The 23,618-nt window shown below is 45.3% G+C and overlaps 1 protein-coding gene across 4 annotated transcripts in view; it reads left to right on the forward strand.

The window, feature by feature from the left end:
• SLC1A3 (solute carrier family 1 member 3) overlaps positions 1-23,618 on the forward strand; it is a 51,577-nt gene that overhangs the window by 18,082 nt on the left and 9,877 nt on the right. Inside the window, exon 4 of one of the 4 annotated variants that reach the window (XM_069963080.1) lies at positions 11,184-11,512. The exons of 1 other annotated variant lie outside the window; for it this stretch is intronic. In XM_069963080.1, coding sequence (XP_069819181.1) covers positions 11,184-11,308 — 125 coding nt within the window. In that variant the 3' untranslated portion in view covers positions 11,309-11,512. Of the gene's footprint in view, positions 1-11,183; positions 11,513-22,069; positions 22,093-22,537; positions 22,664-23,618 lie in introns of those variants that run through there. 2 more of the 4 variants (XM_069963078.1, XM_069963079.1) reach the window with 2 other exon arrangements.

A 23,618-nucleotide genomic window follows, 5' to 3' on the forward strand; every position in this document is an offset into this window, starting at 1 on the left:
CTCACATAGAAGCAGATTGTACACTGTATGCAATGCCAGTCAATTAAAGGGGTGTTCCCATCTGGAGTAGTTATGCCCTATGCACAGTATCCACAGGATGGGGCATAAGTAAGAGATCAAAAGGGACCCAGCCCCCCCCCCCCCCCCATCTCAAGAATGAGGAGCCCAAAAATGAGTCAATGCAGCGGGGCCTTGAGAATCCATGCCTAGGTCTGCAGCAGCTTTCTTCACGCCTTTCCTCCTTATTGGCTTTCTCTTGGGCTGGCTCTTCATCTTTGGCAGGCTGAAGATCCAGCCCATGGGCGTGCCAAAAAAGAAGGTTGAGAGAAAGGTGCTGCAGGCCTAGGGCATGGAGGCTGTAGGTTCCGTCTTATTGATATATGCCTTGATGCAGATGACAAAATGGTACCGGTGGTTTAGGGGGCTATCTGGTGGTACCGATTTGCTTTTAATAATAGGGGTAAACCGGGATTTGGGATAATCTGGCAAAAATCTTTTTCCCAGTATTTGAAACACATTTTAAAGTTATATAACTTTGTAATATGCTTCAGTCACCTATCTGCCCCCTCACATATCTCTCCCCCCCCCCCCCCCCCCTCAATCCGCCACCAGGAAGGGAAGTAAACTCATTCTTCCCTAATGACTGTTGACTCCAGGCTGTTCTGTGGTAGACATTTTGTGACAATGACATCATCAAGAGGGAGGCGGGTCTAAGCCCTGTTAGGCAAGCCTCCCTTTGTCAGATGACTCAGGTTGCTCAGCTCTGATTGGCTGAACAAGATGTAAGCCATCTAATAGTCAGTCAGACAAGGTGCATCATGGGAAAGCCCAAACCAGGAAGTGAAGAAAAAATTAAGACACCAACTGGAGCTTCAGTTCAGTTTTTTTTTTTTTAATCAGCGGCAGAGTTGTCCTTTTAAGGTTATTTCTTGGCAAAACATACTAAAGAGCTATCCACAGGATAGTACAAGTTTTAGTGATCGGCACCCGGCACCTTTGCTGATCAGCTGTTTGTTGCCTGCACTGCAAAGTAAATTGGATAAGACACACGTGAGGGTAACAACCTGTAACTGCAGCCCAGCTCCCATTCAAGTGAATAGCAACTGCAACCAGGTCCAGCTGCTGCATGGTGAATGGAACCAGCTGCCTGATGGGTGAGGATGCTCCCCGCTGATCAGTGATGACCTGTCCTGTAGATAACTGATCAGTATGTTATGTCCAGAAAAACCCTTTAATTGTGGCAGTAAATATAGCGTATATAAGAGTAGGGACCTTCTGTCTTTGACAGTTCCTGCTCCTGCAATTCATCCCAAAGGGATCTCAGAAAATGATGGGGATCAGGGCCCATTCTGACATTTTTGCATTGTTACCACATAGTTATCCTGGTTATAGAACCATATAGTTATCATATAGTACCATATAGTTATCCTGGTTATAGAACCATATAGTTATCATATAGTACCATATAGTTATCATATAGTTATCATATAGTACCATATAGTTATCATATAATACCATATAGTTATCATATAGTACCGTATAGTTATCATATAGTACCGTATAGTTATCATATAGTACCATATAGTTATCATATAATACCATATAGTTATCATATAGTACCGTATAGTTATCATATAGTACCATATAGTTAACATATAGTACTATATAGTTATCCTGGTTATAGTACCATATAGTTATCATATAGTACCATATAGTTATCATATAGTACCATATAGTTATCATATAGTACCATATAGTTATCATATAGTACCATATAGTTATCATATAGTACCATATAGTTATCATATAGTACCATATAGTTATCATATAGTACCATATAGTTAACATATAGTACCATATAGTTAACATATAGTACCATATAGTTATCCTGGTTATAGTACCATATAGTTATCATATAGTACCATATAGTTATCCTGGTTATAGTACCATAGAGTTATACTGTTTGCCCATTTACCCTTTATTATGCAGCATAAAACATATATCCAATCCAAGTGTAACTCCTATGGGCTCAGTCCAAGTGTAACTCCTATGGGCTCAGTCCAAGTGTAACTCCTATGGGCTCAGTCCAAGTGTAACTCCTATGGGCTCAGTCCAAGTGTAACTCCTATGGGCTCAGTATGAGGGAATCTCTCAGAGTCTGTTCACATTACCTTTTTGCATCCTGTTGTAACATCCTGTTTTATCCTTAAAGGTCAGTGAGCAGGATGCCTATCCTGTTGCCTCTTGTTGCCATTGACTTCTATTTGCCCAAAAAACGGAATCCGGGACAGAATATGTACATATGTATATAATCCCTCCGCCAACAAGAAGCTTTTCATCACAACCAGTGAGGCTTAGTGCAACACAACAGAGACCCGATTAATTCTTATCTGTACAATAAAATACACTATAAGCCTCTAAACATGTTTCACTATATACAAAACGGCACTCACAGGGGAAAATGGCAGTAATTCACTAGAATGCTGACCTGGTGGCTAAGTGGTTAACCTTCTACAGTGATCTATCAATCCCCACAGCCAGTGGCCTGTTAAGCTCACAGAGCATTGTCTAGACTGGATACAATTGTATCACTTCTCAGCTAAGAGCAGGACTAGCTATGTACAATATATCAGTCTGGAGTCCAGGCTGTAGAGCTCACAGAGCATTGTCTAGACTGGATACAATTGTATCACTTCTCAGCTGAGAGCAGGACTAGCTATGTACAATGTATCAGTCTGGAGTCCAGGTTGTAGAGCTCACAGAGCATTGTCTATACTGGATACAACTGTATAACTTCTCAGCTGAGAGCAGGACAAGCTATGTACAATGTATCAGTCTGGAGTCCAGGCTGTAGAGCTCACAGAGCATTGTCTAGACTGGATACAACTGTATCACTTCTCAGCTGGAAGCAGGACTAGCTATGTACAATGTATCAGTCTGGAGTCCAGGTTGTAGAGCTCACAGAGCATTGTCTATACTGGATACAATTGTATCACTACTCAGCTGAGAGCAGTACTAGCTATGTACAATGTATCAGTCTGGAGTCCAGGCTGTTTAGCTCATAGAGCATTGTCTAGACTAGTCTAGCCTCTCGCCAGTTTACTTCACTGAAAGCAAGAAATTGTAAAAAAATTTTGTATGCTTCATTTAGATAAAACTGCAAAGCCCCTTTAAATTTCATTCAGGTGCGTTGGGTCCCGGGTTAACCCTTCTGTCTCCTGCCTACCATGCTTTCACATCCATCTAAGTAGATTCCTTTGCTTCGACCATAATATCATTGTCCTTAAAAATAGAGCAAACCTGAAATCTGAGCGGTTACACGCCCGGCGCAGAATACACATACACTTCCGTCCATCGTCTTTGAAAATAATTAAGAAGTGGGATATAATAGACCCGGGGATAATATGTCTATTCACCATTGGCTTCCATGGCCCCAGGAAAGCCTGTGCGCTGGATCTTATGTAGTGTGAATACATACAAAGGTATCATTTGGGGACACTATTGTTCAGGTAGCGGCGATATCTCATTACAGGAATCTGCGCTGCTACTTTTGTGTTCTTGGGATTTTAATTCTTGGCTTGGGGACAGTCGGCCCATTGTATTCCGCTATTCCAATGAGGTAACCAAAGTAAAAGAGTCTCAGCCCGAGACTGTCAGCTGTTACTAATCATTGCTCTGCGGCTTTCTCAGAATGCCCTGCTTGCTTCTCACCCTTGCCCTTCTTAATGTCAATAAAGAAATGTGCCCCCCTCCCCCCATCATGTCAAAAAGAGGCAAAAAATATTTTTAAAAATTTGCTTCAATTTCCACTTGAAAAGAATGACAGCAACAACTGGCAGTCACTGACAGCGCCGCTCTTATTGAATGTTCTCTCAGTGACAGGCCTGTTTTTTTTACTTTCTTAAACTGAGCTTTTGTTGCATCAAATCATACCATCCCAAACATGTTTAATTTTTTTTTCTGCATGCCCCGTTGCATCTTCTTCTAGTAATGTAATGTGGCAGTCTTGGTTTTAATTAAATTCTTTGGGATAATTTCAATGAGATTTAATAGACTGCAACACCGACACACAGTGCGCAGCATTTTTCTCTTTATAAATTTGAGTTTTTATTATATTGGCTGTACTTTTGTTCTCTTTTATGTTTATTGTGGTGGTGGTTATTTATGCACTAATTTATGAAGCTTTCATTTTCAAACATATATATATATATATATATATATATATATATATATATATATTTATATACAATATTACACACACACACATATATATGCTCTTAAACCAAGTCACTATTTTGAAAAACTGTGAGCTCTTAAACCAAGGTACCACTGTATGTGTGTGTGTGTGTGTGTGTGTGTGTGTGTATGTATATATATATATATATATATATATATATATATATATATATATATATATAAATTATTTTATTTTATTATTTATTTTATAAATAGAATATTATCTTAAATAACAAGATGTAGTGACGTTGCTGCGGCATTGAGTCAAGAGGTCATCACCGGATGTGACCAAAGAAATGTTGGCTGAGAATATAAAAACATAAGTAAAATAATAATAAAAATGAGTACAATACAATACAAGTACAATATAATATTTAATATTAACCTTGGTTACAGGCAGCTCTGGTGGCTAAACAGTGTCCTCGTGTAAATGATATTTTATATTAACGCTGCTGCAGGAATGACAGGAGGACACCCAGGTATGGAGGCAGTGAAGGCTGCAGGAGAGGAGGACAGTTGGGGAGGGAGGATGGATGGGTTCAGAAGAGGAGGATAGGGATTAATTAAAAGGCTGCAGAGGAGAAGGATATTTAAGGTAGGAAGAGGAAGACTTCAGAGAAGGAGGACATTAAAAGGGGTTATCTAGGGAAAATATTTTTCTTTCAAATAAACTGGTTGTAAAAAGTTATATAGATTTGTAATTTACTTCTATTTAAAAATCTCAAGTCTTCCCATACTTATCAGTCTTTTTAGTCTGACACAGTGCTCTCTGCTGCCATCTTTGTCCATGTCAGGAACTGTCCAGAGCAGTAGCAAATTCCCATAGAAAACCTCTCCTTCTCTGGACAGTTCCTGACATGGACAGAGGTGGCAGCAGAGAGCACTGTGTCAGACTGGAAAGAAAACAACACTTCCTACAGGACATACAGCAGCTGATAAAAATGGGAAGACTTGAGATTTTTAAATAGAAGTAAATTACAAATCTGTAAAACTTTCTCAAACCAGTTGATTTGAAAGAAAAACATTTTTGCTGGATAATCCCTTTAAGGGCCTTTTACACAGGCCGATTATCAGCAGGTTGTTGCTGGAAATGCTCCTGCTGCTGATAAATAGCCTGTGTAAAAGTGACACCAATCAGCTGAGGTTGGGGAAAACGCCTGATCCTTGGCCAATCGGGCCTTTAGAGCACGTGTTCAAATGTATCACTGTCGGCCGCACATCTTTCTGTGTAAACAGGGTTTTGTGTATCTGATAATGATAAAGAAAAACTGACAGCACAGATATGTATATGTATAGTATAAAGTGTGCACCATCCAATGTATAAAGAAAAATCCAATTGTAGAAAGATACCAGTCCTCAAAGCATACCTAAATTCTAAGCAGGATTAATAAAATGTATAAAAGTACATATAAACCCTTGGGCCCAGATGGTGTTATAAAATTTATACAAGGGTAAGAAAAAACAAAATCAGCTAGGCACTGCCTCTCCACCTGTGTCACGGGTGAGTAACTGGTGCGGCAAATATGGGGCGTTGCAGGATGTGCTGTCAGTGGTAGGACACTCTAGGTGGTGCTCAGCCCAATGAGGAAGTACATGAATGAGCAAAGAAGTAACAAGAAGGCGGTCACTCACCATTCACTTGAATGGTAAGTGACCGCCTTCTTGTTACTTCTTGGCTCATTCATAAAATCTATACATAAACAGAATGGGTAAGATATAAAAACAATCATTCCCCATGTGTTGTAAAGAACTTGAACATGAATGGCGATGTGCGTAGAGTTCAGAAGAGGAGCACAGGGATAAGTGAAAGACTTCAGAGGAGAAGGATATTTAGGGCAGGGACAAGAGGAGGACTTTAGAGGAGAAGGATATTTAGGGTAAGGACAAGAAAAAGACTTCAGACGAGAAGGATATTTAGGGCAGAGACAAGAGGAAGACTTCAGAGGAAGAGTACACTTAGGGCAGGGACAAGAGAAAGACTTCAGAGGAGAAGGATATTTAGGGTAGGGACAAGAGGAAGATTTAAGAGGAGAAGGATATTCAGGGTAGAGAAGGACAAGCTGTAGTAAAGGAGAACACCTGGGGGGGGGGCAAAGCTGCAAAGGATGAGGACACCCAGGGAAAGACTAGAGAAAAAGTATGAGAGGTGCCAGAGGGAAGGGAACAAGAGTAACAACGGAAGAGCTACTGAGGGACAAGTTAAGGACACAGAGATGAGGGGAAGTCTACAAAGCATTATACTTGTTTTGAGATGAGCACCACAGCCATAGAAACAAACCTCCAGCATCCTTTAACATTAAAGAAAAAACTCAATTAGAAATCCTTCAAAGCCATCCCGGAGGTCTGGGAGTATAAGTGTTCACTGGATAAAATGCCATTATTTCTAACGCGTTTCATATCTAACTCATTGTCAGCCTTCAAGTGTCCGTGTAGAAGTACAGAAATCTCCTGAAATGCATTGGTTGACTATTTTCCCTGCCTCCACGTTGCCCTACGTTTTCCAGATGTTTGAATTCCTTTAATGATGCTACAAAAAAAGCTGGAATTCAACTACTTTATTGGTCTATGAACGTGGGGATAACATGTCCCTAAGAATCCAGAACACGGCCCATAGTCTACGGCTGATCTAGCAGATGAAGGAAATCGAGCTCTCCTCTTGCGGCTGGATTGCTTGCAGCCATTATTCATGGTTCATCACTGAAGGGGGCCATGCTGTTTGTTGTCACTTGTGAAAATATATATAGGTAGTACAGCATAGGATCCTGTGTACTTAGTTTAACTCTCTCTCCATCTCTCCCTTCTCCCCCCTCCATAGACTTGGAGCAGCTGTATCAGATTACAAATAGTAAACAGCTTGATGAAAGAAAGGGGAAGAAAAAAGATGCTTGGTAACAGGAGAAGGAAGCATTTTTGGCTGATAAGATATATTATAAGGTTTCTTACATTTGCTTGTACTATTAATTTATACAAAGTTTGCTGAAATGACTGTTTAAGCACTGAAACTATGACTGTTAATATTGAGGTGTTGTCTTGCTTATAAAGGAATATATACATACGTCGTACACGCATGTCAGGGGCGTAGCTAGGATTCATGGGGCCCCATAGCAAAAAAATGTGAGGGGCCCCCCTCCCCTACGGACAACACAAAGTACTGCAGAATCCTGGCTGCAGCCATAAGAGTGACTGGCAGAGCAGAGAGCCAATGGCAGCTTGCTCTGTCAGTCCACTGTTTTTAACTATAAAGGCCCATTAGGAGTCATTATGGTTAAATACATAGGTGCAGGAGCAGACTACCTTCTGCTTAACCCCTTATCTGCTGCAGTGTGTAAGTGACCCAAAGTTCAGAAGACAAGGAGATCTCTGCTTTACTGCTGGTGCACTGATAACCCCTGACCTCTGCACAGAGCTCTGCACATTTTCCTACTTGATTGCACTGGAGAGCAGAGGTCAGGGGTTATCAGAGCAGTGAAGCAGAGATCTCTTTTCCTTCTGCTTGTTAACCCTTTTTTGTGTTGCAGCATGTAAGTAAACACTGGGTCACTTACACGCAGCAATACATAAGGAGTTAAGCAGAAGGACACAGGGTGGCTCTTACCTTCTCCCCCAGGCCCCCCTCCTGTACAGGCCCCATAGCAGCTGCCTACCCTGCCTCTATGGTAGCTACGCCACTGACGCATGTCGTACACAGCACCATGGGTGTAGATAAGGCTCTGTTCATGTCGCTAGTGAGCTTTTCAGTAAAGGGGTGTGTGTGTGTGTGTGTGTGTGTGTATATATATATATATATATATATATATATATATATATATATATATTCATTCAATGAAAGGCATCAACAAATTGAACTGTATAGATGTTCTGCAGTAACCAGGGGGGAATTTATTAATGATTTCACCAGAATTCAGAAGGTAGTCAGCCTTAATATAGGTTTTATCTCATGGTACAATTGCATTTGTATTTGGCTTCCAGCTTCATTTCTATGCTGATATATACCTATATACAGCTGTATACCTCTTCCTGTGACCTCTCTCTGGCACCAATACAGAAATCTTGTCTTCTTGCCTAGCTGCTGTCTATGACCTAATTCCTAAGTTTGGTGAAGGAGGCTAATGCTATAGAAGGATTCTCAGGAGTCGGCCTAGGTTCTTCAGCTTCAGCACCAAGACATTGTGGACAGTTGCCACTTCCATCCTTTTAGGAACAGTACACACTGTGAGATCCATAAAGACATGGAGGAGGGTCTGGTTTGGAAGAACTGAACCCAGATCTTAACCCCATGCAATACCTAGACCGGAGATTGTGAGCCTGACCCCTCCACAATATCAGTGTCTGACCTCCCTAATGTCTTCTGGATGAATAGGGAAAATTCCCACAAACATCTCCATAATCTTATAGAAAGTTCCCTGATGAGTGGAAGCTGCTTTACCTGCAACGGAGAAGCAACTCCATACTAATGTCTATAGGTTTAGAATTGAATGTCCTAATAGCTCCTGTAGATGTAATAAGTAATGGTATTATTACAAGGAATGATAATCAGCCGAATTGGTCCTATCCGGACGATTATCGTTCCGTGTAATAAAGACAATGATCAGCCGATGATCGTTGTCATCGGCTGATCGCTGATATAGGTTCTGACCTAAAATTGTCGGGCGCCGACCGCGCACCGCTATGTGCAATAGCGGTGAGCGGCCGGCGCTGACGATTAGCAAAAAAAAATACATTACCTAATCAGGCTGCAGGGCTCCTCTTCCTCTGTGCTTCTCCCCGTATCGGCGCGCTCCAGCTTTAGAGCAGCCTGTCTCAGCTGACAAGGGCTGCAACGACATTGGTAACGATGTCCTGCAGCCCTTGTTAAACGATTATCTGGCCGTGTAATAGGCCCAGTAAACGAGCTCCGATCTAGCAGATCGGCGCTCGTTTACATTTATTATCGGGCCCCCATCAGCCTGTGTAATAGTACACTAATGCTGCGTTTACACAGAACGATAATCGTTCGAATTTGCATGATAACGTTTGAATTCGAACGATAATCGTGCGTGTAAATGCAGCGAATGATCAAACGACGAGCGAGAAATCATTGATTTTGATCTTACAACATGTTCTTAAATCGTCGTTCGCAAAAAATTCGCAGATCGCTCTGTGTAAACAGTCGTTCACCGATTTAACCTATGTGCGAGATAGGCTTAAGCGATCGTAAAACGATCACAAAACGATTTTTCCATACGATATATCGTTCTGTCTAAATGCTGATCGTTATAAAAAAAATCATTACTTCGAAATCGTTAATCGTACGATCGAGCGAATTATCACTCCGTGTAAACGCAGCATAAGGGTCCTATTACACGGAGCGATTTTTAACGACTAACGATAAACGATCGCAAACTTGATTGTTTATCGTTCCCCTGAAATCGTTCACCATATTACACAGAATGACGGTCTTTAGATACGATCGTTATTGTGATCATTACTATGATCGTTTATTCCTTCTGATCTCAGGAAAACAATGAACAATGTGCAATTACACTGAACGATTAGTGAAAAAATGCGGAACTTGAGAGAACGAAAGTGGAATTACAGCGAACGATTAACGATAATTTTAGGTTTAGATCTAAGGGCCCTGTTACACGGGACGATTATCGTGCGAAAAATCGTTAACTCATTTGAATTTAAATGATAATCGTTCTGTGTAATTGCAGGCAACAATCGAAAAAATCATTCGTATGTCGTTGATCGTTGATTTAGATCTGGACCTAAAATTATTGTTAATCGTTCTCTAATCATTCGCTGTAATTCCACATTCGTTCGCTCAAGTTCCGCATTTTTTCACTAATCGTTCAGTGTAATTGCACATTGTTCATTGTTTAGCTGGGATCAGAAGGAATAAACGATCATAGTAACGATCATAACTAACGATTATCGTTCTATGTAATTTGGTGAACGATAAACAATCTTGTTTGCGATCGTTAATCGTTAAAAATCGCTCCATGTAATAGGACCCTAAATCAACGATCAATGACATTTAAATGGTCCAAGGAAATGATCGCTCTGCCATGTGAGGTCAGGAAGGAATTCGGGTCTGTTCCAATGTGAGGCAAAATTGGCTCCAGCCACATGTTAGTTTTGGATGACTGGATGCAAACACTCGACAAAGGACAATTAGTTATTTCTGACCGGGCTATTTCGGGTGCCGCACACTATGTACACTGCACTATTTTTGTGTTTTTTGTGCTTCTTTATGATTAACAATGCTTTTTGTTACTACTAATTTATTATCTTTATAATAAGATCTAAGTTTATATTGTGGAGAGAGGCACAGGAGGCAATCTGCGTCTCTCCTGCCCCGGATTGTCTCTTGTTAGCCATCAGTCTGCTCAACACTAGATGTGACCGATAACTGAACAGAAGTAAAATGGGCTATTTTGGTGGACTTCTACTCTTTGGCTGGATCAATTCTGAAGATATCAATCTCCTCTCATGTTCTTATTTATAGGACTTGGGGCTCCTTGGTTTCAATGCAATTTGTAATGTAGGGATAAGGATGTCCTGAAGGGCCAGCATGCTGGATGTCAACGTTCCTTATCTTTTATTCTATCAGGAAGCTACTTATTCCCACTAGTATTGAGTGAATATGCTTGGTCAAGCACAGTGATCAACTGAGCATTGGGGTGTTGGAGAATCTTGTGGTGCCCGGAGTGTTGTTTAAATATTCACACTACTGTACTGACAGTGTGTCAGTACAGTAGCTCAAATATTTAAATAGTTTCGGAGCTCCCAGCATCATCATTGATTACAATTGAAAACAAGTCAACTGTACTTACTTGTGGGAAGGTTGAGGTGGGATAGCATTTGAAGATGTATGAACACTATTATTTATAATAGTGGTGTCTATCTATGTGACAGAGATACATAAGAAGCCCTCAACTGTACTTAAGTATTTTCTATTGCAGCTTTGAATAATAAAAAGAATAAAGCTGCAGTACCAGACTTGGCCTATAAACAAGAGTGGTGCTCATCTAGACCTCAGACAACCTGTGACCCTGAAAATAGGACATCTCCTGAAAATAAGACCTAGCAGAGGTTTTGCTGAATTGCTAAATATAAGGCCTCCCCTGAAAGTTACTACACGAAAGATTTTGTTTGGAAGCATGCCCGCCAAACAGAACCCCAGGGCATGCAGCTGTGATTCTTTTTAACGTGCCTCTGTTGTCCCCTATCTTCACTGTCCATTGCAAAGCAGCTGCATGCAGGACATGAAGACCATCACCTGTCACCAATCCCGATGTTCACTTCCGCGGCTGTCACTTGTCAGTGTGTAGGCAAGAGGCCCGTCGTCTGCCACCATTCCCGTTGCCCCCTACTGCCAGATCTAGAGCTGCACACAGTCTACTGTTATCCCATCACCTGCCGCCATACTGTACGCTGTCCCTGCTGTGCTGTACCAGTGTGCTGTGATGATCTCCCCCTTGTGGCCGGAAGCTATACCATACACTCTGTCCCTGCTGTACATATAACATGTAGATTTTTCTTCATGGAAAAATAAGACATCCCCTAAAAATAAGACCTAGTCTAATTTTCGGGGAAACACTGTGTAGATTGTGCAGAAGAACGGCATGGCGTCCACATTTAGAGAATCTACCAATGTTGGCCTGGCTTTTTCAATGATAACATTTATAAAAGAAATATAGCTGTTTGCAGGGAAAACACATTTGCAGAAAAATAACATAGCTGGGATAGGACTACAAGACTTGGGAGATGGATGAAGTAGAGACATGGGAACGAGGGGCACCAGAGATTCTTAGCCTTTTTACTATAGGGGTCTTTTTGCTTTCTCCAGTATCGGACCCCGACCACCCTCATTGCCGTACTTTCTAGCTACCACTGACCTCACCACATTTGCTCATTGTCCTTGCTTTCCAGGACATCTCATCTTATTCTGACTATTTGGGTAAGAATATGCACATTGTGGGCGTGGCCTAGTCCTATGATGTCATATGTGTGTATATTCTTTGCATAATTGATTCTGAGTGCTTAGGTCATAAAAACAGATCATGGGAGTGGAAGATTTATTTTACGTGTCTAATGCCCAACATGTTTTTATCTGGGGAAGAGAAAATCCTTGAGTCAGATGGATATGTTCAAGAAGGAATAAAGGTTAATAGAATTCTCTGTAGCCAAAGTAAAGGTTACATGATTATCGTGGATTTTGAATGCATTTGTAATGGCTCATGCTACAAATCTAGAGAGTCCTACTCATAAAGAGGCTGCTGACCCTATATCACTTGATAACGCTAAGGAACCAACGAAACATGTTGGGAGTTATCTAAACCAGGGCTGTGGAGTCGGTAAGCCGCAGCTCCGACTCCAACTCCTGAATTTTATCAGGACCGACTCCGACTCCTGCTCCTTCATAAATGGCCGGTCATATACCAGGAGAGTTTATCACACTGGCTCAGCAGCTTCTCCCTAATGTCCTACATGATCCTGGTGCGACTTCTGAGGGAATAAGGAAAGATATAAAGCAGCTTCTCCTGTGTGTGCAGTGGATGCAGCCAGTCTCCAGCCTCCATGTCCTGAACTACTCACAACTAGACTAGATGGAGCGGGGGTCTTTTCCTGCTGACAATCTTCTATGTTTCTAACTAAACATTCACCATACACACAGAAACACTGCTAACAATGCCAGATACCTGTAATATTGAGGTCAGCCATAGTGATATACAGGGGGTCACACATAGTGATATACAGGGGGTCACAGATAGTGATATAGAAGGTCACTGTGGGGCAGGGCAGTTTCTAGGTAATTTTGACTACAGGGCGAATCTTGATAAAAGCGCCCCCCCCCCCCCCCCCCCCCATGATTTATTTGGGTTGTTGCTAGAAAGAAGCAGTGTGTGTGTATCATGGCATAGTTTCAACCTTTCAAAAGTCATTCAGTGACTCACCAGTGGCATCTTCTTTGATCTGAGGCGTCTCCGTCCAGCCCAGATCTCCATGATGATTTCTTGTTGCAGCTGCAATTCATCTCTTCTGAACCTACCAAACATGCAGCCCCCCTCCACACACTATCCCCCCTGCAGCCCCCCTCAACACACTATCCCCCCTGACCCCACCTCCACACACTATCCCCCCTGCAGCCCCCCTCCACACACTATACCACTGCAGCCCCCTCCACACACTATACCCCTGCAGCCCCCCTCCACACACTATCCCCCCTGCAGCCCCCCTCCACACACTGTCCCCCCTGCAGCCCCCCTCCACACACTATCCCCACTGCAGCCCCCCTCCACACACTATCCCCCCTGCAGCCCCCCTCCACACACTATCCCCCCTGCAGCCCCCCTCCACACACTATACCCCTGCAGCCCCCCTCCACACACTGTCCCCCCTGCAGCCCCCCTCCACACACTATCCCCCCTGCAGCCCCCCTCCACACACTATCCCCCCTGCAGCCCCGCTCCACACACTATCCCCCCTGCAGCCCCCCTCCACACACTATCCCCCCTGACCCCACCTCCACACACTCTGTCCCCCTTCAGCCCCCCTCCACACACTCTGTCCCCCTTCAGCCCCCCTCCACAAACATACACACTACCCCACCTGATCTGATGAGTGCTGCCGCAGTTGTAGAGGCAGCCTCACCTGCTGCCCGCCCGCGCTCTTCCAATGCAATCAGCGCAGAGCAGGAGCGTGGAGCCGCTGCGGCCGGCCGTTGTGCACGCAATCAACGAACGCCTGCGCTACGGCCGGCCGCAGCTGCCCCACGCTCCCGCTCTGCGCTGATTGCATTGGAAGAGCGCGGGCGGGCAGCAGGTGAGGTTGAGGGGCGGCAGGGACAAGTGTTGGGTGCTCAGATGAGCGCAGACCGGGGGCGGACCGAGCGGGTGACAGTCTGTGTGTGGGGGCGCGTGGTGCGCTATCCAACCCAGGCTGTGTGAGGTCCCGGGGGTGCCACCAGCGCCCCCTAACTGTCGGCGCCCCGTGCCGTTGCCCGGCCCGCCCGGTGCAAGAAACGGCCCTGCTGTGGGGGCACGCAATAGAATGCACACACACACACACAGCCTGCTGCAGCCATAGCATACACACACACCCACACAGCCTGCTGCAGCCATAGCACACACACACACAGCCTGATGCAGCTATAGCACATACACACAGCCTGCTGCAGCCATAGTACACACACACATACACAGTCTGCTGCAGTTATAGCACACATACACACAGCCTGCTGCAGCCATAGCACGCGCACACACACACACAACTATAGCCATTGAACACTGAAAAAAAACACTCAATCTTCTCCCAGAGAGAAAACACCACACTGAGGACAGAGGTTACTGCTACACTCAGGGCCGGCCTTAGGGGTGTGCGAGCAGTGCGGCCGCACAGGGCGCTGTGCACCCCCGGCAGGAAGGGGGCGCCACCTGCATCCCTGAGGCCATATATCCGTCCCCTGCCTCTGCACAGCAGCCGAGGAAGCTCTTCTCCCCGGACATGTGACTGCAGCCTGGCCCCCCATCCCCCGCCCCCCACAGCGTCTCCCAGCTCACAGAGGCCCATAACCCCGCCCCCTCCCCCGACGGAGACATCAGCAGTGTGATCCTCGGCTTTACCTGCTTCTCCTCATGGGCAGAGACATCCTCCACTACTGCTGCAGTGTGACTGTGAGTATAACTATCTATCTCTGTCTGTGTGTGTTAGTGGAGTTTGTGTGTGCTCTGTGTGTGTTAGTGCTCTGTGTGGTAGGACAACATCTCCCAGCATGCCCCTGTGTGGTAGGACAACAACTCCCAGCATACTCCTATGTGGCTCTGTGTGGTAGGACAACATCTCCCAGCATGCCCCTGTGTGGTAGGACAACAACTCCCAGCATACTCCTATGTGGCTCTGTGTGGTAGGACAACAACTCCCAGCATACTCCTGTGTGGCTCTGTGTGGTGGGACAACAACTCCCAGCATACTCCTATGTGGCTCTGTGTGGTAGGACAACAACTCCCAGTATACTCCTGTGTGGCTCTGTGTGGTAGGACAACAACTCCCAGCATACTCCTGTGTGGCTCTGTGTGGTGGGACAACAACTCCCAGCATACTCCTATGTGGCTCTGTGTGGTAGGACAACAACTCCCAGCATACTCCTGTGTGGCTTTGTGTGGTAGGACAACAACTCCCAGCATACTCTTATGTGGCTCTGTGTGGTAGGACAACAACTCCCAGCATACTCCTATGTGGCTCTGTGTGGTAGGACAACAACTCCCAGCATACTCCTGTGTGGCTCTGTGTGGTAGGACAACAACTCCCAGCATACTCCTATGTGGCTCTGTGTGGTAGGACAACAACTCCCAGTATACTCCTGTGTGGCTCTGTGTGGTGGGACAACAACTCCCAGCATACTCCTGTGTGGCTCTGTGTGGTAGGACAACAACTCCCAGCATACTCCTATGTGGCTCTGTGTGGTAGGACAACAACTCCCAGCATACTCTTATGTGGCTCTGTGTGGTAGGACAACAACTCCCAGCATACTCCTATGTGGCTCTGTGTGGTAGGACAACAACTCCCAGCATACTCCTGTGTGGCTCTGTGTGGTAGGACAACAACTCCCAGCATACTCCTATGTGGCTCTGTGTGGTAGGACAACAACTCCCAGTATACTCCTGTGTGGCTCTGTGTGGTAGGACAACAACTCCCAGCATACTCCTATGTGGCTCTGTGTGGTAGGACAACAACTCCCAGTATACTCCTGTGTGGCTCTGTGTGGTAGGACAACAACTCCCAGCATACTCCTATGTGGCTCTGTGTGGTAGGACAACAACTCCCAGTATACTCCTGTGTGGCTCTGTGTGGTAGGACAACAACTCCCAGTATACTCCTGTGTGGCTCTGTGTGGTAGGACAACAACTCCCAGCATACTCCTATGTGGCTCTGTGTGGTAGGACAACAACTCCCAGCATACTCCTGTGTGGCTTTGTGTGGTAGGACAACAACTCCCAGCATACTCTTATGTGGCTCTGTGTGGTAGGACAACAACTCCCAGCATACTCCTATGTGGCTCTGTGTGGTAGGACAACAACTCCCAGCATACTCCTATGTGGCTCTGTGTGGTAGGACAACTCCCAGCATACTCCTGTGTGGCTCTGTGTGGTAGGACAACAACTCCCAGCATAATCCTGTGTGGTAGGACAACAACTCCCAGCATACTCCTATGTGGCTCTGTGTGGTGGGACAACAACTCCCAGCATACTCCTCTGTGGCTCTGTGTGGTGGGACAACAACTCCCAGCATACTCCTGTGTGGTAGGACATCTTCCAGCATGCCCCTGTGTGGTAGGACAACAACTCCCAGCATGCTCCTGTGTGGCTCTGTGTGGTAGGAGAACAACAACTCCCAGTGGTGGGTATGTGTGGTGTGTATCTGTATATGTGACTGTATGTGTGCCTGTGTTTGCAGGATATATATACTGTGTGTCTGTATGTGTCTGTGTAAGCAGTATATACACTGTGGGAGAGGTTCATCAAACATGGTGTAAAGTGAAACTGGCTCAGTTGTCCCTAGCAACCAAAGAGTCTGTGAGGAATGAAAGGTGGAATCTGATTGGTTGCTAGGGGCAACTGAGCCAGTTTCACTTTAGACCATGTTTGATGAACCTCCCCCGTGCGTCTGTATGTGTATATGTGACTGTATCTGTCTGTGTAAGCAGTATATACAGTGTGTGTCTCCAAGAGATAGGCTTGGGATGGGCTACAATCAGCCGGGGGGGGGGGGGGGGGGGGCGCCAAAAGAGTATTCTGCACAGGGCGCCATCTACCCTAAGGCCGGCCCTGGCTACACTACTTATGTCTTCTTCTCCTCCTCCTCTATATTACACAAGATATCTTCATATTACACTGCTGCTCATATACAGTCATCCAGCATCCAGGAAGAGACCAGCGCAGATCTCCCCCCCCCCAACACACACACACACACACACACACACACACACAATGGACTCTTCCAGCTCAGAAACAAACTGCCAAATAGTGACCAACAACTTTTACATGACCCCCTTATCTAATAGGGCCAGTGTCCTATTACTGACATATTCCCCGACCACCCTTATCTAATAGAGCCAGTGTCCTATTACTGACATATTCCCCGACCACCCTTATCTAATAGGGCCAGTGTCTTATTACTGACATATTCCCCGACCACCCTTATCTAATAGAGCCAGTGTCCTATTACTGACATATTCCCCGACCACCCTTATCTAATAGGGCCAGTGTCCTATTACTGACATATTCCCCGACCACCCTTATCTAATAGAGCCAGTGTCCTATTACTGACATATTCCCCGACCACCCTTATCTAATAGGGCCAGTGTCCTATTACTGACATATTCCCCGACCACCCTATCTAATAGGGCCAGTGTCCTATTAGAATGTTGCTCATAATATATATTCATGGGCAAAACTTGTAAAATTCATATCAAAATTCTACATTTTTTTAAAGATTTTTTTTAAAGCTGGAGTCGGAGTCGGTACATTTTTTTTCCGACTCCAGCCAAAGCTAGCTCCAACTCCGACTCAGACTCCAGCCAAAACTATCTCCGACTCCACAACTCCGACTCCACAGCCCTGATCTAAACCCTACCTAAGCCTCGGAGAGGATATCCTTTCCCTGAATCTAGGTAGGGTAATGTCAATAAGATGATAAGGGGAAAAAAAGATTTTTAAGTCCTAAAGTTATACAGATTTGTAAGTTACTTCTGTGTCTATGTATGTCCTGCAGGAAGTGGTGTATTCTTTCCAGTCTGACACAGTGCTCTCTGCTGCCACCTCTGTCCATGTCAGGAACTGCCCAGAGCAGGAAAGGTTTTTTTATAGGCAGTTACTGCTGCTCTGGACAGTTCCTGACATGGACAGAGGTGGCAGCAGAGAGCATTGTGTAAGACTGACAAAAATCCACCACCTCCTGCATGACATACAGCAGCTGACAAGTACTGGAAGACTGGAGATTTTATTATAGAAATTCTAACAATAAAAATTCTCCAGAGTACCCTTTTAAGACCAACCTGGGTTTGCTTACCTTGTAGGGATTGGTTACCTTGTAGGGATTCCTTGTAGGATTACTAGTCAATGAGAGTGCTACACTTTAAGCTCACCTAGCTGAGAGAGCTAGAGATCTACAGTCAGTAAGAAGAAGCTAAATTGGTGCCTCTTTGCATTCGAAGACCTATTGGACTTTAGGCCGGTCCTGGTCATACCAGTTGCTAAAAGGGTTTTCTGAACCCCACAGATTTGGGCACGTTAGTGTGATGTACCCTCGGGGTGATGTTATATCGGAGGAGCGCCGGTCACGTGCCAGATGGAGAATTGTTACTCCACGCCGGAGGTGGTTGGCCAAGATAAAGCCGGACCTTAGGGTGTTACCTTGTGACGCCAGTGCCGGGTAGGCACACAGGTGTGAGGGCACACCTGCTTTTATTTTACTATGTCGGTTGTACCTCTTTCCCCTGTGGTCAGTGTCCTGCCGGGTTGCTAGGAGGTGCCTTGGGTTAGCGTGATCATGGATGGCCAGAGTGGTGTAGTGACCCTCCCGGACTATCGGAACCACCACCCACAGAAAGGGGAAGTGTCCCAAGGTTAGGTGGTATACTGTGTCGGTGGAAAGCGAAAGATCACAGAGTTTCTTTAACTTAAATAAATAAGCTTGTTTTACTAAGAAGATACGTACTTAAGACAAGATCACACGATTATGAGGTTACTCTTGATAGAGCACTTTATAATACACTTGACAATAGTTTCAGACAAATACTTGACAATACAGCAACCGAATCTGTAGTAGGAATACAGTGTAGGATACAGTCATACCGACTGAGTAGTATACTGAGTAATACAGAGAAGCTGAGTAGCAGAGGAGGATGTTGTGAGAGTCCCAACCCAAGTAGTATTGTGCTCTGCCGGGATGTTGGAGGATGAGGTAGAATACTTAGAAGAAAAAGAAGAAAAGAACACCTGTGCCCATGTATTGACCCTTGATTAGTCTTCACACCACCTTATGCCCACTAGACTCGGCTGAACCTTCCTAGAGGGTGACACAGGCCTCAGACCTTGTTACCTGGGATGAGCGGAATGCTGAGGGTTCCCTGCTGACAACCTAGGCTTTGGGCAACTTTGCTCTATCCGGATCAGTTACTAGCTTCCGTAGCTTTGTTGTGGATACTGTCCTGCTCTGTGACTTCTCCTAGTACATGGCATGGGTTGAGGTTGTCTCTGACTTGTGCTCTCATAGAAGGGGTTTAACAGAGCATAGTGCTGTGTAGCGTTGCTAGTAAGAAAACTGTTAGCTGAGTCCTGTCTTGCTTCCTACCCATACGAGGTTCTAGCTAAGACTGACTTGGTAGGGGACCTGGCAGAGGGCCAGGACCCAGATAGGACCACTGTGGAGAGCTATCTAGCTTGCATCCTTCTCCACAATATCCAACACGAAAGACCTTTACACTTCCTCCACCCATGTGACTTTCTTCCCTAGAGAGAAGAAGAGAAGAAGAACAGATTCCTATTGGTCTGCAGATTCATGTGACACATAAAGAAACAATAACCCTTTATACACTTCAACTGTGCAGCTCCACAATACAAATAGCTAATTGAGTTACATCTAGTGGCGAGACTTAAGTACTACTTTTATACAATAAGTACTACTTTTAGTACAATAAGTACAGACTTTTACGAAGGGTGTATATTGGAGTAACACCCATGGTAGGACACCACATTAGAGCATGAAGAAGCACTACAAGTGTCAGGAATCCTGGCAGATGCCAGCGGATGTGAAGTAATGCCCCCTTCCCCTTAGGAAAGCACAGTGAATATGTAATAAAATTGTCTAGATTGTCTTACCCTGCCAGGGAACATAGCAGAAGGAAGTCAATCAATGGGAGCAACTACCACTCAGCTGGCGCCACTGAGTAAGGTCGAGCTCACTTTGCTGTATTCCTGCCACTGCCAGGGTCCTCAATGTATTGTGTTCAGTGTGGGTGGAGGCCAGAAGAGCTGACACTGTTACCAGGGTCTTTGGCTCTTAGGGTTCCCAGTCACTTTACTAAAAATTTGGCCACCCACTATTTTCAGTGGGACTGTCTGACCTCCTCACGCTCCCCCAGCAAGGAAGTGTCGGGCATGTTGGAGTTCAACTACCTGACCCTTTTGTTTTCTGTGAGATAAGTCACCCCCCCAAAGCTGTCTTCCAGCGGCTTACCTCCCCTGTCCCCATTTATAACACACAAACATTTGGCTGAGCTGAATGGTCATGTTTATGGGGCAATGGAGGAATAGCTGTCAGCTGCCACTAATAGCAGGACTGGGGGTCCTAGGGTTGTTAGTGTTTCTGGGGGTTCTTGAGTTGTTTTTTGGGGGCGGATCCTGTAGCAGTTATTAGAGGCTGTTGCTGTTCTTAATGATTTTATGGCTGTAAGGTACTGGGGGATTTAAAATGGGGGCAAAGAGCCACCTTTAGAATAGGGGGTCCACAGTCTCTCATTTGAGCGGTGGTCCTGCTTCATTCACTGTCTATAGACCAGCCAAGATAGTAGAGCACAAGAGGGCAAGATATGTGCCCGGGGTTAATGGGGGGGGGGGGGGGGTCCTATGAGGTCACTCTGCCTTAGCCAGAGGTAAATGTATAAAGATACAATCCTAAGGTGTGTGTGTGGGTGGGGGGGGTGTATCTTTTCCCAGAAACAGCACCACCCTTATTAGTGGCTGTGTCTGGTATTGCAGCTCGACACATTCCTTTGAAACAAAAACCTCATTGTTTTCTATTAATACAATTTCCAACATCTCCGCTTCCTGTCAATGTACGTATACATATAGAAGCTAACCTGACAGATGGGAGTCATTTCCTATCACTAAATCTATTATACACCAACACATTTCAATCCTTCAGTTCAATAGTTTATATCCGCTATTACAAGATTATTTAAATTCATCTTAACATGTACCTCCTGGGCCCAGAAACCATTAAAATGGCGGCTAAACCTGAGATTGGCGTAGCCATAGATCCGTACAGCGTGTGATCACTCCACCCAAGTACAATGATTTATACTTTTCTGTATGTTTTTACTATACAATGATTATATTTTACGTACCGGAACCCCCCCACCCATAAAGGTGTCCATTAACAAGTCTCAGAGGCTCGCACTGTATAAACGTGTTGTTGTATATTGTGACGGACAATGCGGCGCTGTGTAGAGATTGTGACGGTCACAAACGCTCAGTGTTAGACCAGGCACTAATCACTGTCAGCGCTGAATGGGAACCCGACACGGATACTGGATGGAGGTGCAATAAAGTTAGTTGTGTATCCGTCATGTGTCATGGGCCTTTGTGCCTGTCCTTCTCTCTTTCACAGGCAGCTAGCAAAAGCCTCCATTGTTGTGAGTAGATGTATGTTCTCCTTTAATCCCCGGCAAATCTCTCTCCCACATCCCTAATATTGTATTCATGGCCATGCCCGGTGGCCCCCGCCTGCCCCCCTCTCGTCTGTGACGGGCCCTGGGAAACTTGCAGCGCCAATGGACACCACAAACAAGGATGCCTCTCCGGTTGCCACAGCAACTCCAAGTGTAGCCCCGGCGATTTTCCTCCCAGCGCTGCCTCACACACACTCGAATGGTGAAAGGAATGACGTGAGGGACAAACAGAACCTGCAAACAAGAAAAATCTCCTTCAATCCCCTCTCTTTCTGTTAGGCTCCGGGCCCCTTTCTCCTTAAGCGAGTGTGAAACGGTCACACTGAGCCGATATAAAGACATAACAAGGCCTTCGGGGGGGCGGTGGGCTGGGGGGGGAAATCCAGTTTCACTCTACATCAGTCCAGAACAAAAGCCGGGTGAATAGACGCTGAACAGAATGTTTTCTAGCTTGACGTCTTAGCTTAAGAGTTCTCAGCTCCTCAATGTTTGTCCCCCATATTGCCAAGTGGCCACTGTATCAACAACAACAATATCCCCATATAGTTTAGTTTACTCACTAAGGTCGCGTTCATGTTAGGATTTACCCACGCCCTCCTAGTGTATGTCAAATGGGATGGTGATCTATACGTGACTATACAGGTATGGGCCTGACTAACTTCAATAGTCAGCCAGTTACTACATTTTGGGTGATTTTCAGACCCTAAAGTGTGGATAAGGGTTCGGGTCAAAGCTAGTATACATTCAGGCCATCGACGTCAAAGGGACCCATGCCTGTACATTCAGGTATATGTTGACAGCCAATTTTGACAGGAAGCCAAAATATACAAGAAACCAGTGGGCTAATTGTTGTGTTGGGGATCCCATAGTGTAGATCAAAACTCCTGTTGCAACTCAGGACAAGTGGAACCTGGTGTTGGTTTTCTCCTCCATGCCCATTGGGCCAGTTTCCCCTCGATCCTGGATGTTTTTCCCTATGAGGGAACCATGGTTAGTCCCCCCTTTCTAGGCTCCCATGGCAGCTGAATTTTTAGACTAGTATTATAGATCCCATAACTGATCATAAACTTTGGTGTGTTTTTTTTTTCAAAATTGCATGCGCTGTGCCAATCTGGAAGCCTACAGAATTGTTTGTAATGTGTGTCCTGGTTCATGAGCAAAACCATTATTACAATGAGTGGAGTAGTAAAAGAGAGGGAGCTGTCAGGACAGGCGAGGGAGGGACAAGACACGACAGTGGGCCCTACAGCTGAGCCCACCCACTGTCCCTACCTACTTGCCTCAAACAGCCCTAGGTAGCCATGGACAACCACAAAGGCGGTCCCTGTTCTAAGTGGAACACAGAACGAGACAGACAAACAAACACAAAGGAGAGTCGACAAGCCAAAGTCAAAACCAAATGGGCAATGCAGTACAAAATCAGTAAACAGTCGAGTAGTCAAAGGTCAGGCGGGAGGTCAGGTAACCGGTAAATTGAGCAGAGGGATTAGGTATGGGGATCACAGGAGTAGAGAGGGGGAGCTGGGATCAGGGTATGAACCTTAATAGCCAGCGCTGAGAGACTGGATCAGCTTTCTTTTATGAGGATCAAGAGCCCGGTCCGGATCCCCATTGGACCGGCACTATGATCCTCCAGGTTCCGGACAGGCAGAGGAGCAAGTCAGTCAAAAGACACTGCTCAGCTCAGCTGCAGTAATCAAGTCGTGCAGAGCTCTGAGTAACTCCTGCATTACCGGATGCTGAGAAGCAATCGGTGTGTCACAGAAAAGCAAAAACCAGGCCCAGTTCACACCAGGCTACTGCACATTCCTGACAGGAACAGTGTAAGAAGCTGGATGCAAGAGTATACATTGTATTATAAGTATACAGTCGCCTCTACCCCACGTTGGATTCTAGTGGCACTTGGCAGATGGGAATAGTAGTCCCACCAACTTAATAGGATAAA

This window comes from Dendropsophus ebraccatus, chromosome 3, assembly GCF_027789765.1.
Source record: "Dendropsophus ebraccatus isolate aDenEbr1 chromosome 3, aDenEbr1.pat, whole genome shotgun sequence".
Classification (NCBI taxonomy): Eukaryota; Metazoa; Chordata; class Amphibia; order Anura; family Hylidae; genus Dendropsophus; species Dendropsophus ebraccatus.